Source organism: Pseudochaenichthys georgianus, chromosome 4, assembly GCF_902827115.2.
Source record: "Pseudochaenichthys georgianus chromosome 4, fPseGeo1.2, whole genome shotgun sequence".
NCBI classification, from domain to species: Eukaryota; Metazoa; Chordata; class Actinopteri; order Perciformes; family Channichthyidae; genus Pseudochaenichthys; species Pseudochaenichthys georgianus.
The window spans coordinates 40,481,620-40,497,469 of NC_047506.1; the positions used below are offsets into that span (position 1 = coordinate 40,481,620).

Below are 15,850 nucleotides of genomic sequence, written 5' to 3' on the forward strand. Positions count from 1 at the left end.
GTAAGACTCCATCTCAGCGGTGGAGATCCGTATGGTGGAGTAGGCTGGTCCATATTTACCACAGCGTGGACAGCGAGACACAATGCTCTTGCGTCGCAGCCTGCCTACAACGTCCATCTCCGCTAACTCAAACCTCAAGCTAACATAATCTGGGTGAGTGGGCCTATCTACCCATCATGCCTCTGCAGCAGACAATAATCCATGTTCCAACATGATTCTGCTGTCCCTTACACAAACACAGCACTGCTACTTGAGACATCAAGGAGCCTCCACCTTTCTGCCTGCCTCTCCGTCATAATCTCTGTGTTAGAAAGTTAAGCCTATTACAGGACATTTGCATATGCCTGCCTGTGTGAGTGCCACAAACAACTTTGACCTGCTGTGAGAGAGACAGTGTGAACAGCATGCGTCACACTCTGTCCTTAGACCTAAAGCACAGGGGAAAAGTCCCAACGATTCCCCACAATGACCCAGGAAATGTGACACTGTAGGGGTCTGTCGCACAATAGATGTGGTGTTTTCAGTTTGAAAAATATGACAAAATGCCAAATAAAAAAAGATGTGAACATACGTATATACAAATGAAGGATCCAGGAGAAACATCAAAAAGCATCAAGGTGCCACCAAAATAAATATCCCAATGCCTGAAGTTATTTAGAGAGACAGTGCAGTTGAAGCTGTGAGTACCCAAACCTTTGGTCATCATTTGTTCTCCCAGAGCACAGATGATGTAAAGAAACACTTTTGCAATACACTAACATGAAACTGCTTTTAAAACTCATATTGTGAAAATGGCTATATATTCTTCTCACCTATCCAATACAAATGTACAGGACAAAGCAAATGTATAGCAAGGCTGGAATATAAAATGGAGAATGAAACTGCCCTTAAAGCCCCAGGTTTCCTATATGGAACCTTGTTAGGAGAAATGTAGCTATGCTCTAAACCAGGGGTGTCAAACTCAAGGCCCGGGGGCCACATTCGGCCCGCGGCTTCATTTTATGTGGCCCCACAACTTGGCCACAAGAGCTTGCAAAGAATATAATATGTTTATTATACGGTTACAGAAGCACGTTGCCCATAAACTACATGTCCCACAATGCATCTCAAATATGACTTTTTTCTCAAAATGTGCCTTTTTTTCTTCAAAATATGCATTTTTTCATAGAATTCCTTTTTCTCAGAATTAGATTTGTATTTCAAAATGTCATTTCTATTTCTTTTTTCTCCAGAATGTGGCTTTTCTTTTTAAATCATTTTGGGACATACGCACTGAAAAGACTTGCAATTATTTGCCCTAGACTTCTGCTTTCAGACGTAGTTAATTATGAAGTTATTACCCTATCCGATGATAATCCAATGCCGAGGCAATGATGTACATTATTTTATATATATGATATATTTATATATGTATTTTTATATAGTCTTAAAGTTACAACCGGCCCTTTGAGTGCAACCATAATGCTGATGTGGCCCGCGATGAAATTGAGTTTGACACCCCTGCTCTAAACACTGTTACTTTTGATCTTTACTTAAATTAAAATGTTTTTAAAATGTTTTCTTTTCGTGACTTAAATAATCATACACACAATTAATAGTGAAATGATTTGTGCCTAGCTGCAGAATGTAACAAATAAATCGAAGGAGACAGAGTAGAATGCCACACAATTAAGAATTTAGTTATTTGTTCTTCTTCATGGGGTATATCTTAGTTTGTTGGTTGTTTTCTGCACCTCTGCAAATGTGTTATGATTATATCAGGGATTACAGTGGACATTTGTAAAACTTTTTTTTTTACTGGATTTATTTTCCGTAAAAGAAAATAATTTAGTTTTGAGTGTTTTTTTTTATTTTCCTTGCAGTATGTTTCCAAATACAGTATCAGTAAACAGTCCCTTTACTAAAGCTGAAAATGCCTAAAAATAATAAATTAAAATCTAGACACAACCGTGGCGTATAAGTACATATTTTAGATTTGTTTGTTAACTATAGTTTTTTTGTTCAGCTCAATAATACAAAATATAGTCAAGAAATAAATAACAATATTTTACTATGGATAATACTGTGACTCACTTTGGTGAAATGAACACTCTACCCAGCTATTTCTTATATTTTAGTATTGCATTAACATATGAACACTGCTGTAGTCCATGTACTGCAAATAAATGACAAAAACACACTTGAGACACAAATAAATATACTTATTTGCTCCTACAGCTTGCTGTTATCAATATTGAGAAATGTTATGAAGTATATTTACTCCAAAATGTTAAGCTAGTGGTTTCCTTTTACGCTACTTATTCTACTACATTTTGAGACAGATATTGTCTTCTTACTCCACATTTCAGAACAGCGTTATTACTTTACAGATTCAAATTACTAGCTGAAACAAAACATAAATAAACAAATAAATTAACATAGTGACACAAAATTACAAGTCAATATTTCCAGCCACACTATCTAAAGTCATTACAATTGGCTCAACCTTTACCAGCTTTGATAAACACATTGAAGCATCAATTATCATGATCCAGTAAATAAATGTGTATATTTTAATGCCAATACTTTTTTACTTGTACTTAAGTAAGCTATTCAATGCAGGACTTCTAACTTAGAATATCAGTTTAAAAAGTAGTATTGCTACATTTACTTAATAATTCTTTCAGCACAAAAACAGACCATGATAACAGCCACTGGTAACAGCCAACGTCTCTGGCTAAAACAGGTCCAATTCACTTCTAGTGGATCCTATCGTCATTCTGTCATGAGGGGCAAAGCCAAAGTGGTACCATGCAAACAAACAGTACATCGTGTCCCGAAGTGTTCCAGAAGCTGATCCTTAACTTGTATTAGTAACAGATTATGTCAACATGTGTAACACCGTGAAAGCTATCAAAATGTCCATCACTTACACATTACTGATCCCATGCTGCTGCTCTGAAACAATCCACATGGACGGGGGGGCGAGCGCAGTGACTCCAGTCCTACGTCCACAGCAACATACCTCACACACACACACACACACACACACACACACACACACACACACACACACACACACACACACACACACACACACACACACGCTCTCTATCACAGGTGACACTACAGTCCAGTCTTCAGAGCTGTCTGCTCTTCCTCGATGTCACAGGAGAAGCCCTCCTCCTGTGTGTGTGTGTGTGTGTGTGTGTGTGTGTGTGTGTGTGTGTGTGTGTGTGTGTGTGTGTGTGTGTGTGTGTGTGTGTGTGTGTGTGTGTGTGTGTGTGTGTGTGTGTGTGTGTGTGTGTGTGTGTGTGTGTGTGTGTGTGTGTGTGTGTGTGTGTGTGTCAGAGCGCAAGAAAGTGAGGGAGAGAGGAATGTGTGTGTGTGTTTGTGTCAGAGTGTGTGTGTGTGTGTGTGTGTGTGTGTGTGTGTGTGTGTGTGTGTGTGTGTGTGTGTGTGTGTGTGTGTGTGTGTGTGTGTGTGTGTGTGTGTGTGTGTGTGTGTGTGTGTGTGTGTGTGTGTGTGTGTGTGTGTGTGTGTGTGTGTGTGTGTGTGTGTGTGTGTGTGTGTGTGTGTGTGTGTGTGTGTGTGTCAGAGCGCAAGAAAGTGAGGGAGAGAGGAATGTGTGTCACTCCTCCTGGCAGCCTTGTGATCGGCTGAGCGGCTCAATTCTTAGCAACGTTTACACAAATATCCTCAACAATGCTCCCATCAGGCAGCCGAGACTTCCCTTTCCCCATACATGCTTCCCTGTCTCCTCCCCCTCCTCTCTCTCTGCTGTATCTCTTCTAAGGGCTTTTTCCATTTTATAGTATAGTTTTATGAGGGAGAATGAGAAGGACCTCCACATTCCATTTGTTCTCTCTTTCCTCTTTTCCTCAAGTTCATCTCCTCCACTTTTCCTTCTGTTTTACTCATTCTTTCCTTTTCGCTAGTTTTATATAAACAACCCTTTGTCCTTTTTATTCATGTGTCTCACTTGTCAGCACTGACCATGTTGTGGAAACAGCAGTCTGTACTGTTGTGCACTAGAAGCATCTTGCCATGATGAATGTATAATACATTATACATTTAATGTAGCTCCGGACATACGCTTTAAAGAGCCTGTGACAGCCTCCCAACAACTGTTGGGCTACTAGTAATCTTGAACCGTCAGTTTAAAAAAGAAGGTGCGATACCTTTCCGTTAAATATCAATAATTTCGAACATCGCGGGGAAATTCCTTCGACTCATTTTAAAGTTTTGGGGGAAGCCGGAAGTGACGTCAATGCGGGAACGCTTCACTGTGCGGCGAGAGAGCCAAACACGGACAAAGTGTGTTGTCATGCGTAGAAATGGTGAATTACTGATTTTAGGCACGCTAATAACGTGTTAATGAAGTTGACTACAGTATATTCATATTTGTCAGTGCTTTCATGTCAATTCGGTGAACATAAACATAAATGATTGTGGTGAAGATCGGAGCTGCTGAATTTCCTCCCGTAGGATGTGATATAAAAACAAATCGATTATTTTTGTAGTTGTAAACTCAAGTGGATGAAACTACATTTATTAGTGCTCTCATGTCAATTCGGCGAACATATGATACATTAAATGATCGTGAGGATGATGATCGTTTGTTTGAGCCGGTCTGCATTTCCTGATGAGAAAACAAACCGATGCTTTTTGTAGTTGTAGTACACCAACATGGATTAAACGTGTGTTTTTTTTACCACAATGTTGGTAAATTAATGGATAAAATGCACGGATTATTATTATTATTATTCCCACTCCGATCGGGACACTAGGTCCACCGTTTCCCCGCAGCGAGGCTCCCCCCGTTGACAGTTTACGTGGGCTGGGTGCAGTGGCGGACTGGCTATCGGGACGAATCCCGATGGGCCGGTACCGAAGTGGGCCGGTCGGATAAGTCAATAGCACATCCCCCACTCCCCCCGTTGACAATGTACTAGCGGTACCGAAGTGGGCCGGTCGAGAGTCTCGGGATGATTTTTAGTCCCAGTCCACCACTGGCTACATGACCATATGATCGCCCATATTGACGCACCTCATTCCTAAACTTCTAACAGATACAACATAAACCGATCCTTCAGCCTCATATGAGCTCTCAGACACGTTCAAAATTAAACTGTCATCGCTGTCTGAGCTTGCTGCTGTGTGCGCCGTCGTGCGTTTACATGCAGATGCTGGGATCCTGGACGGTGCAGCTGGAGCGCTGTGCCCGCAATGACGTCACCCATCATTTGGCGGGATTTGAAGAATCCCCGAGAAGATCCAGAAAATGGTCAACATTGAAGGCAGATTAATGGTTATCAAAGTACAAATATCCCAAATCAGTTCAGTAACGGTTTTCAAGGGGACAATATTTACTCAAATTGATGGGTTTGGATGATGGGGGAAACTCGTGTCACAGGCTCTTTAAAGAACACAGAGAAGGAAGAATAGGTGAAAATGTACTGTGTATTGTCAATGTTCTCCGTTGTTACAGGTTCATGGGCGTAGGAAGCATCCTGAATGTGGGGGGGACATTTTTAACGGGGAGTTTGGGGATCCCCCCCCCCCACGAAAAAAAAATAGATTTCCTGTATTGTGGTGCATTTTAACAGGTGGTTTGATACTTTTATGTGGCTATACTAGCATCAGGAAAATGATGGGTACATTTTGTAATTTCATCCAGTAGTAAAGAAAGGAAACATATTTGATTATTAATTCAGAGCCGTCTTTGAATTAATAAAAAGCAGTTTAAATGCCCATTTTTTGTACATTTATATACAACAATAAATATTTGTGAGTGCATTGAGAGATATTGTTGTGGAGAGTCATTTATATATAAATCGCAAAATACATTTGTGAATCCTTCTGTGAACATTTATTAATATTGAGACTGATCTGACTCCATACAGATGTTAAGTTCACCTAGGAATGGTATCATTGACTTAAATGTTGCTCTTCTGTCTATATTGGCCATATGATGCCCCTTGACTGAAATTGTTCCTGTTCAATATCCCCACTGATTTCCTTAACATTCTGGGATGAGAGTCCACATCACAATTGACTCTACACTGTAATTTCCCTTTCATCACTCACCTCAGCAACGGACCTCTCTCCACTGTCCCTGTGTTCTGCCTCTGACTCGCTCTCAAGCGCCTAGATGTCAAGAGAGGTGGTGAAGTGACCACTATTTATTGAGCAATCTACTCTTTCACATTGAATCATAACAAGTCCTACTGAATGTAAATACAACTGACTCTAAAGTAAGTCCCAGTCTGTGACATTGGACATTTTGAAGACTCAAAGTCCCAAGCAGTAGGTAGAATATTAGCTAGTCTATGTAATGTGCATAGAAAATAAATAGTTAACTGAATACTGGGATGGAAATGGCCTATAAGCACTCAGTAAAACATAAACACACACAACAAGCTTCTGAATGATAAGAAGTATAATTAAAACATAATGCACATTACCATCTTGAGAGAGAGTACCGAAGTTAAAGAACTCAGAAAATAATCTCTTATCGAACTGAGGCTCCAGTAAAACACACTGACTCTACATGGCCATCATGCTGTTTACATGAGCACAGAGAGATCGGGTTATTCGTGATGAATTAAAGTCAGCCAAACATCTGGAGCTACATCGGAGAGCTTCCTCTTGCTCCAGATCTGACTGACTGGCTTTTGTTTCTAGACATTTCCCATGATGTTATTGAAGAGGTGCACAAACGATGAATCAGTTGTAGTCTCAGAGTCATGTGGACTATTAGAAAAGTCTAATTTTAGAATCATTTATGACCTGGAAGTACTTGAGTGTCAGCCATGAGCTGTTTGAATTCTCCAGATGATAGGAGAGGAGCTTCAATGCTTCCCTGGTTATCTCCTTTAGCTTAGGATACCCCAGACAATCCTTTACAAAAGGAAAGGAGATAATGTGGCCCATTCCTTGTGGCCGCAACATTTAAAGGGCCCATGTCATGCTTTTCTGGTTATTACCCGCCCCCTTGTGTGTTATGAAGCTTTTTCTGCATGTAAACGGTCTGCAGAGTCACAAACCCTCAAAGTACACCCTGTAGCGAGTAAAACTAACACAGAAAAGACCTGTCTGTGCCCAAATGGACCAATCCTTGGAGCACCTCACACACCAGGACCCCTTGGCTAACTAACAGGGAGTCCCATTGACTTGCATAGAGCTCCCTGAACGCTGGTAATAGACGAGTTGGGATGGCGGAGAAATGCTCTCCGCAGACCCATTCTCACAGCGTTATAAACCTTTTTCTTTCTCAATATTAAGCCACACTTATTGTTTTTACTTCGGCTGTGAGTGTGTGTGTGCTCAGGATGAGTTTCGCTGTGTCTCTCTGTATCGCCGACCCGGAAGCCTGTCCGCTCCTCGCAGCAGCGGCGAGCAACAACGAGCTTCGCAACGAGCCTCGCAACGTCCCGACCAATCAGAGCACACTGGGCTTTTTTATGCATATACTGCATAAAGTATTTATTCAAATAGTTTCATACAATCATGCTTATTAGGATTCAGGTTGGTAGTGAACAGGAGGGTGAACAGCCATTTAGTTTCACTTTCCTTTATTATATTTTAATTTAAACAAATAACATGTTTTTAATTGTGTCCATCTTCATATAGCCCACAGTAAACAATATCATAACAACTCATGGGGAATCGTATCTAGATGTGCTTTAAGTAGTCCATCTAAGTTTTCCCTTTGACGACAAACATCAGTCACATCCTCCGTTGAATCAGAATAATTGTGAGAAGTGAAAGTCAGATTCTCTTAACACCAAAGTTGAATTTCCAAAGTCCTGATGAATCTCCTTCAACAAAAAAAACTTAGAACCCGATTTTTGGACAATTCGATCACAACCCATGTCTTGTTCAAGAGCACTTCAACAGGATTCATGTTTGCAATAGAAAAAGCTAGTCTTTATCCATCAACAACTGTGTGTTGTGACATTCAGCTGCAGGGAGGAGGCTTCCTTACATCTTGGATTACATCATGAGGCTTTGAGTATCTCACTGAGAGTGAACGTGTGCTGTTGGCCAACTAGAGTCCCCTCCTGAGAGGATCCACACCATGAGCTCATCTCTGAGGAACGACTCACTGGAAGTGTCTGACGTTGCATATACTCCCCTCATCTCTTTAATAATTGATGAGCAGAATATTCCCACCAGTCCCCCAACTGAGAGGAACAGCTGTTGTTTTCTGATCTCTGTTCAGACACAGTTGTTATTTTTGAACAAGCCGCTTTTATAAAATCTTTACGCAAAAAAAAGAAAATGCTCATCTGAGACATGACCTAAAGCAACTAAAAAGAACAGCAGCTCCTAAAACAAATGGGATGAATCATCTAGGACAGGGGTGTCAAACTCAAGGCCCGGGGGCCAAATCCAGCCCGCGGCTTCATTTTATGTGGCCCGCAAGAGCTCTGAAAGAATATAATATGTTTATTATACGGTTACATGGCGATTTACAGAAGCACGTTGCCCATAAACTACATGTCCCACAATGCATCTCAAATTTCCCCTTTTCTCAGAATTTGACTTTTTCTTTGTCACTTTTTATCTTCAAAATGTCACTTTTCTTCTTTCTTTTTTTTTTCTTTCTCCAGAATTTGGCTTTTCTTTTTAAATCATTTTGTGACATTCTCACTGAAGAGACTTGCAATTACTTGCCCTAGACTTCTGCTTTCAGACGTAGTTAATTATGAAGTTATTACCCTATCTGATAATAATCCAATGCAGAGGAAATCATGTAATATAATGCATTCTTTTATATATATTAAATATGTATATATGTATTTTGATAGTGTTAAAGTTACAACCGGTCCTTTGAGTGCAACCATAATTCCTACGTGGCCCGTGATGAAATTGAGTTTGACACCTCTGATCTAGGACAATATAGTTTAACACCAAGCACGTGGGTCATTTCAATGTTCATACAAGGGAGTTGATTTTGGTAAAAAAAAAAAAGACTTACAGACGTCTCTTTTCCAAATGAGTAAATGGGAATCAAATATGTTTGGGCCCAGACAACGTTACACGACTGACACGGAATCTGGCCAATATGAACATTTCTTTCAATGCCCGGCTCGCCAGTGTCCAATGAACTGTCAGCCCATAAGATAAGATAAGATATACTTTATTGATCCCAAATTGGTATTTTGTAAACATGCATGTCTTCTACGCCCTGTGGAGTAAAACCAGAAACATAAGAAGCCTGGTGTGCAGTCAGTCAGCCACTTTTCGAGTCGGTCACCAGCTCAGGATTGACAGCTTAGAAATCTGTGCAGTGAGTAAAATAGGCGTGGAAGTCAAAGTTCTCTCACTGAAACATTTCTATTGTTCAGCTGTGTTGTTGTGAGTGGAGCCGCTCAGCTGGCCTCAGTCCAGCTGACAACACAAGACAAACGTTTTCCATAGGATATGGAGACCCAGCAGCTCTTCAGAGACAGGAAGAGGAAGCAGAGAGAATGCAGCTCTGACGTCATAACAACAAAGGTGGGGGAGGGCTGCTGGCGGGGTCCTCTGGGAAATACCACTGACCCCAAGACAGGCATATGAGATGTCACTAGTTGTGTATGGTGAGAAAATCCTCCATTAAAAAACCTAACTTATATTATGATGCACTGTGTCAGCCCCCACGGCTAGCACCTGCCAAATAATGTGCTGCCAATTGCAATGCAATGCAATAGTTAAAGGACAAGTTAAACTTTTTCTGAAATATGTTTGTTTGCTTTATTTATGAGAGTGAGATATTAAGAATGGATGTGAATCGGACATGTGAGTGCTGGGCTCAGGAAATGGTCTTGGCTTGAAGAGCAGAAGCAGGAAGAAACAGCGAGCCTGGATCTGTCCAGTCTGAATACACCAACACATTTCACTTTCTCTAATTAACATGTCGTAACGTGTTTGTTTACTTATTTGGTTGAAGTGTTTTTTGTAAGATTGACCCCAAGTCTAGTTTTCAAATTACGGCTTGAGGTTTACCATCATGTCTTTCCAGAGACCAACCACCCTTTGACACACCCATAAAACATACAAGCTCGACAATATACCAATAAATAAGAGTTCTAAGAGAAATGCTTGTGTTTTTATGTTATAGGAGGATGCGAACATGCAAAATGGGTGGTCTGAAAAGCACCAGTTTGCATTTAATATTATGACCATTATGTATGGGATAATGTGCAGCGACGTGGTCGTTATTGGACAAAGAACACCCGACAGGGTGATCATGGAGACAGGAAGTCAACACCTGCCAGTACTACTGCCATATTAACCTCTGAAAGTGAAAATTGACTAATCAGAATCGAGTATTCAACTAATAAGTGGTCAATATACCACACTTCCATTACTTCCTTACACCTTTCCTTTCTTCCTCCTTCCCTTCTTTCTTCTTACTTTTCTTTTTACTTTCCTCCCAATATTTCTTGCCTCCTTTCCTTTCTTCCTTCTAAATAAAATGCTCGACTTAATGCTTTCTTCAAAAGATGCAAAGTGGGATTGCCTGTCTGCCTCACTAATGTTCTATAATGTCTCTCTCTTTTCACATACTGTACTTGTGAGCTGTGACATCTTGCATGGCTCTTCTTGTAGCCCTGCATTGTAGTTGTAAGTAGCTCGTACCAGTGATAGTGAGGTATGTTTTGCATAAAAGGGATCTAGATATATGAAGAATTTATCCTACGGTTAGCTTTTCCGTCAGTAAATAAATACTAAATGTGACTCAGTGCACTATTGATGTAAACATTTCTTTCCGCCACCAGCTGCCCTGTCATTTCATGTTCATGAGGTTCTGTTCCGCCAAAGACCTCAACATGTCGTCTGATCAGAGGATTCCATCCAGCTGCTGTCCTGACAACAAGCGCTTCCTACACCTGTGAACAATGTGTGTGGTACTCAGAGCCTTTGAAGCCAACATATTGTAGTGGTTATCCAGACATGGTATGACGCTCTTTTTTTCATCCCACATCTTCTTGCCCCTCTCACTGTTTTTCATAAACACTATCAAGGTTCTTGTCTCCCATGTAACCCAAAGTTCCTGGAGTTCATTACTCTGCAACGTGTGGAACCATTAGGGTGAATATATGCAAAGAAAAAGATTCTCAGAGTATCAAGTTGTGGATTTAAGATGTTGGTCCGTTATTGACAAATCATAATGGTACATCATAAAACAACCCTCCAACCCTAAAACACGTTGATCCAATTCATGATGGATCTATATGATTTGATTAAGATAATAAGGAGCCTTGAAACACTCTAGACAGGACAAAGTGTTTTACTCTTAATTGAATAAAAACAATTTCCCGAAATCTTGAAGTAATTTTTCAGATGTATTTATTTCAAATGTTATATTGTCATTTTACAACGCTCGGTCGCAAAAATAAATGTGGGAAGTTTTGACTTTATTATACATTAAAAATGTAGATAAGGAGAATGAGTTGCAAAGTCTTATAGCCTCCGGGATCCGGAGTCATGGATGATCCTGCGGTCCTGTGTCCTGGATCGCGAGCCCTGGATCTTGAGTCGTGGCTGTGGTCCTGGATCATAGGTCCTGGATGGATATCCTCGTGGATTCATCTTCTTATTATACACACATGCATTTCCAAACATCTGGACTACCTATGTTGCAAATGTATTATCTTTTCAATTTACACACGGCATCTATTGCACGTCTGTCCGTCCTGGGAGAGGGATCCCTCCTCTGCTGCTCTCCCTGAGGTTTCTCCCATGTTCCCTTTAAACTGGGGGTTTTCTCCAGAAGTGTTTCCTTGTACGATGTGAGGGTCTAAGGACAGAGGGTCTAAGGACAGAGAGTCTAAGGACAGAGGGTCTAAGGACAGAGGGTGTCGTATTGTCATACTGATATTCTGTACACACTGTGAAGACCACTGCGACAAATGTAACATTTGTGATATTGGGCTATATAAATAAACATTGATTGATTGATTGATTGATTGATTGATTGATTGATTGATTGATTGATTGATTGATTGATTGAATGATATAAGGAAAGAAGCTGCTCGTCAATGTGGTGAAGCCTTTGAGCAAAACTATAAAGCCCCACTTTAGGAGTGTTCAAACCCTCAAATGAATACGAGTGTTGAGCACAGAACAGATCATGGTCCATACAATCAGTTCTAAGAAGAAGATGAGTGATGATCATCCTTTCCATGTTACACACTCAATCTACCAAAAGTCCTTCTGCAGGAATCCAGCATTATGAAATGCTCTATATGTCTGCTCTTAGCATCTAATGCCAGTAATGTCCCCGCACTCACAGATATAAAATCGTCCCACACTCTCGGTTGTCAAAGCAACAAAACACACAGCAACATCAGACTACATCATCCCCCACTACAGCCTGACCTTTCTCTCTGGACACCCTGAAGGGCAGCCTGTAACACACCCTCCTTTGATAAAGCAGCAGCTTTGCAGGAGTTCACTACTGAGGAGGGTAAAGGGTAGGTTCCAGAAAGCTTTAAATTGAACAAGAATATGATTGTGTGCATGCTCTTATCTGCCGCCTCAGCACTAATCATCCTGACAGCCCGCATCAGTGGAAGAGGAGCAGCCATTGTAAATCCGCAGCATGTGCGGTCATGAATGATGCATGAGGGCCAAGGTTACATTTCACATCCTGGTGCCATCAGCCAATAAAGGACAGAGGGGACATTAGTACATGGATGTTGATGTGCATTGGAGTTGATGCCATACTGTTTTTCTGTTGTCCAGGGAAACTGTTCCTATGGAGATTTGACAGCAAAGCCAAGTGTAATTCACCCCAAGGCTCACTGATATGCTGACTGGAACCATCCCATTTAAAGGAGTGTAGAAAAGCTTAAACACACACATTGCGTTCCATACTGTACGATGTCTGCCACTACATTGGAACATGTGCGTTTTATTGTTTAACACATGTTGAAGACTGCTGCATGTGAAAGTCATAATATGTACAGGCAAGTGTGGTTTTGATACAAATATTACGAGATAAATATGCACGATGAAGACCAGGTGATTTTGCAGCATGTTTAAAACTATAAGTTCTCGTGTTTAATGCATGAAACAATTGCAATAAAGATTTCTATAATAATATGGATTTTAATCCAAAGCTAAAAACCACAACAACTATGTGAAACCAACAATCTGTAATTAAGGAGGGAGGGGGTTATAACCATTGTTCTTCACAGTCTTTGACCTATCCTGCCATCATGGAACAAGTAAGTTATTTTCTAACCACTTATGTAATTGTAAGTAACTCAGAATATATTTTCAATTAACATGGTGGATCAGCACAAACACAGCGGCTATAAAAACCTTTCTTTAGAGCAGGGGTGTCAAACGCAAGGCCCGGGGGCCAAATCCGGCCCGTGACTTCATTTAATGTGGCCCCACAAGAGCCTGCAAAGAATATAATATGTTTACTATATGGTTACATGCTACTTTACAGAAGCACGTTGCCCATAAACTACATGTCCCACAATGCATCTCAAGTTTGACTTTTCTTCTCAGAATCTGACTTTTTTTTCAAAATGTCACTTATTTTATTTTGACTTTTTTTCCAGAATTTGGCTTTTCTTTTTAAATCATTTTGTGACATTCTCACTGAAGAGACTTAAGTTATTACCCTATCCGATAATAATCCAATGCAGACGGCAATAATGTAATATAATACATTCTTTTAAATATATTAAATATTTATATATGTATTTTTTGTATGTATATAAAAGCGGCCCTTCGAGTGCGACCATGATGCTGATGTGGCCCGAGATGAAATTGAGTTTGACACCCCTGCTTTAGAGCCTCACCTGTCTGCCAAGTGTGACACCTCCATGTGTTTGTAGCTGCAAATTAAGTAATATAACAAACAGCCATGAAGCCACAGGAACAGCATGAGGGGCCGTTTAGGCGAACTAACCTCGCGCACACAATACTGAAAACATCTGGCCTTGCACAAACACATCTTCATACTCTCACAGTACTGACCTGAGCACCCACAAGCAGGTCTTAAAGTCACACTCTCCACCCAACAGTTTAAAATACTTGACTAAGATTGATGTACAGAAGCCTACTTGAGCCACGATAATTCATTGTGCAGTATATATTCACCACTTTCTCAACATTGGAGTTAGTCCTTATATTTTGTTTTTAAGTGTTACTGTAACTTCATTAAATAACTGCTGTGTTTTACTTTATTGTGTTTCTCACATTCTCAAGTGGCATTCCTTTATGTTATGTGTTAAATAGGGCTTCTTAAACCTACACAATATTCAGAGCACAAGTTTGGGAAATACTCTCTTTTGTATTTGTATTAGATGAGACGATTGATATTAGGTACATACTGATGAAAATGTAACAACCAGAATTTGACTGTACTTCCAGGAACTCATTCCCAGACAAGCGACCAGCCAATTGACTCGTAAATAAGGAAGCCACAGCTGACTGAATTCTAACATGAACTAATCAGTTGCTCGACACAGTTGTTATGGGAGCATCAGAAGGGATGTGACAGTCACATGACATTGAGAGAGCTTCACGTGATCAATCTCCAGTGAGTTAACACAAAGGTCAGCTTGGATCAATGATGTCCCGTCCTTTAAGTATTTTGTGACTGTTCCACGACCTTAATGATAGGCGCTTTTTCCTGGGACTAAACGAGTCATTAGAGAGACGGGTAATTTCTTTAAAACCAATGAGGGAGGAAGATTTGTATGATCACCATCCTGTGTACTCCAGTCTGCTGGTCCAAGCTGGAGCGAGTGAGCTCCCTGCTGGCTGATGAGCAGCAGTGACTTGCTTGGAAGGAAGATGAGAGAGAAACAGCCGAATATGCAGAGACCCTGATGTGTTATGGTCCTTCTACAACAGGGGTGTCAAACTCAATTTCATCGCGGGCCACATTAGAATTATGGTTGCACTCAAAGGGCCGGTGGTAACTTCAAGACTATATAAATATACATAGATAAATATATATAATATATATAAAATAATGTATTATTTTACAATATTTCCTCTGCGTCTGAAAGCAGAAGTCTAGGGCAAATAATTGCAAGTCTCTTCAGTGCCATCTCACAAAATGAGATGCATTGTGGGACATGTAGTTTATGGGCAACGTGCTCCTGTAAAGCGGCACGTAACCTTATAATAAACTGATTATATTCTTTGCAAGCTCTTGTGGGCCACATCAAATGAAGTGGCGGGCCGGATTTGGCCCCCGGGCCTTGAGTTTGACACCCCTGTTCGACAATGTTTTTCACAAGATACATCTTTAAATGCAAACAAGGTCCTAGGACACTCCTGTTTATGAGTCTCATCCTAGTTGTTGTCATATATTGTACGTATAAGCTCTATATACACAATACCCAGGTTTCTGAGTCTTTGATAGTTTAATGTCCAGCCTTTTTCTGTCAGGTCTTCCAAACTAAACTGTAAAAAACGTCCAAAGTCGCACAGAAATATGATCTGATCTGAGGCCAGGATGCCCTTGTTCCAAAGTCTTTCCATATGAATCATCACCACCGTGTTCATCGAGCTGCTTTCGGACCCCTTCTCAGTCTATTGCATACGGTGGCAAACAGGTGCAAACGCACTACAACGTTCAACACATTTCCATTGCACCATGCAAATATAAAAACACAAATGTGCCAAAACACATTCACCAACTTGAATCAATAATCTGAGCTCTTGTTGATGTTCAGGAATTATACATTTGGCCAACTGACATGTTGGCGCAGTAAGCCTGTTTCAGACTTAAAGGTGTTTCGTCAGTATATTTGAAATGCCGAGGTTAGCTAGCTAGCTTAGAGCGGATCTGCAATAACATCAGAAAGAATCATTTAAGTTTCCAACAACAGTGTCGATTGTG

The 15,850-nt window shown here is 40.5% G+C and overlaps 1 protein-coding gene across 8 annotated transcripts in view; it reads right to left on the bottom strand.

Annotated features, from left to right (window-relative positions):
- The window catches only part of mcf2l2 (MCF.2 cell line derived transforming sequence-like 2), a 175,616-nt gene that overhangs the window by 157,195 nt on the left and 2,571 nt on the right, over positions 1 to 15,850 (bottom strand). Inside the window, exon 1 of one of the 8 annotated variants that reach the window (XM_034080618.2) lies at positions 2,913 to 3,124. The exons of the other annotated variants lie outside the window; for them this stretch is intronic. Within the exon in view, the coding sequence (XP_033936509.1) occupies positions 2,913 to 2,928 (16 nt within the window). The 5' untranslated portion in view covers positions 2,929 to 3,124. Of the gene's footprint in view, positions 1 to 2,912; positions 3,125 to 15,850 lie in introns of those variants that run through there. 8 annotated transcript variants of the gene reach the window in all.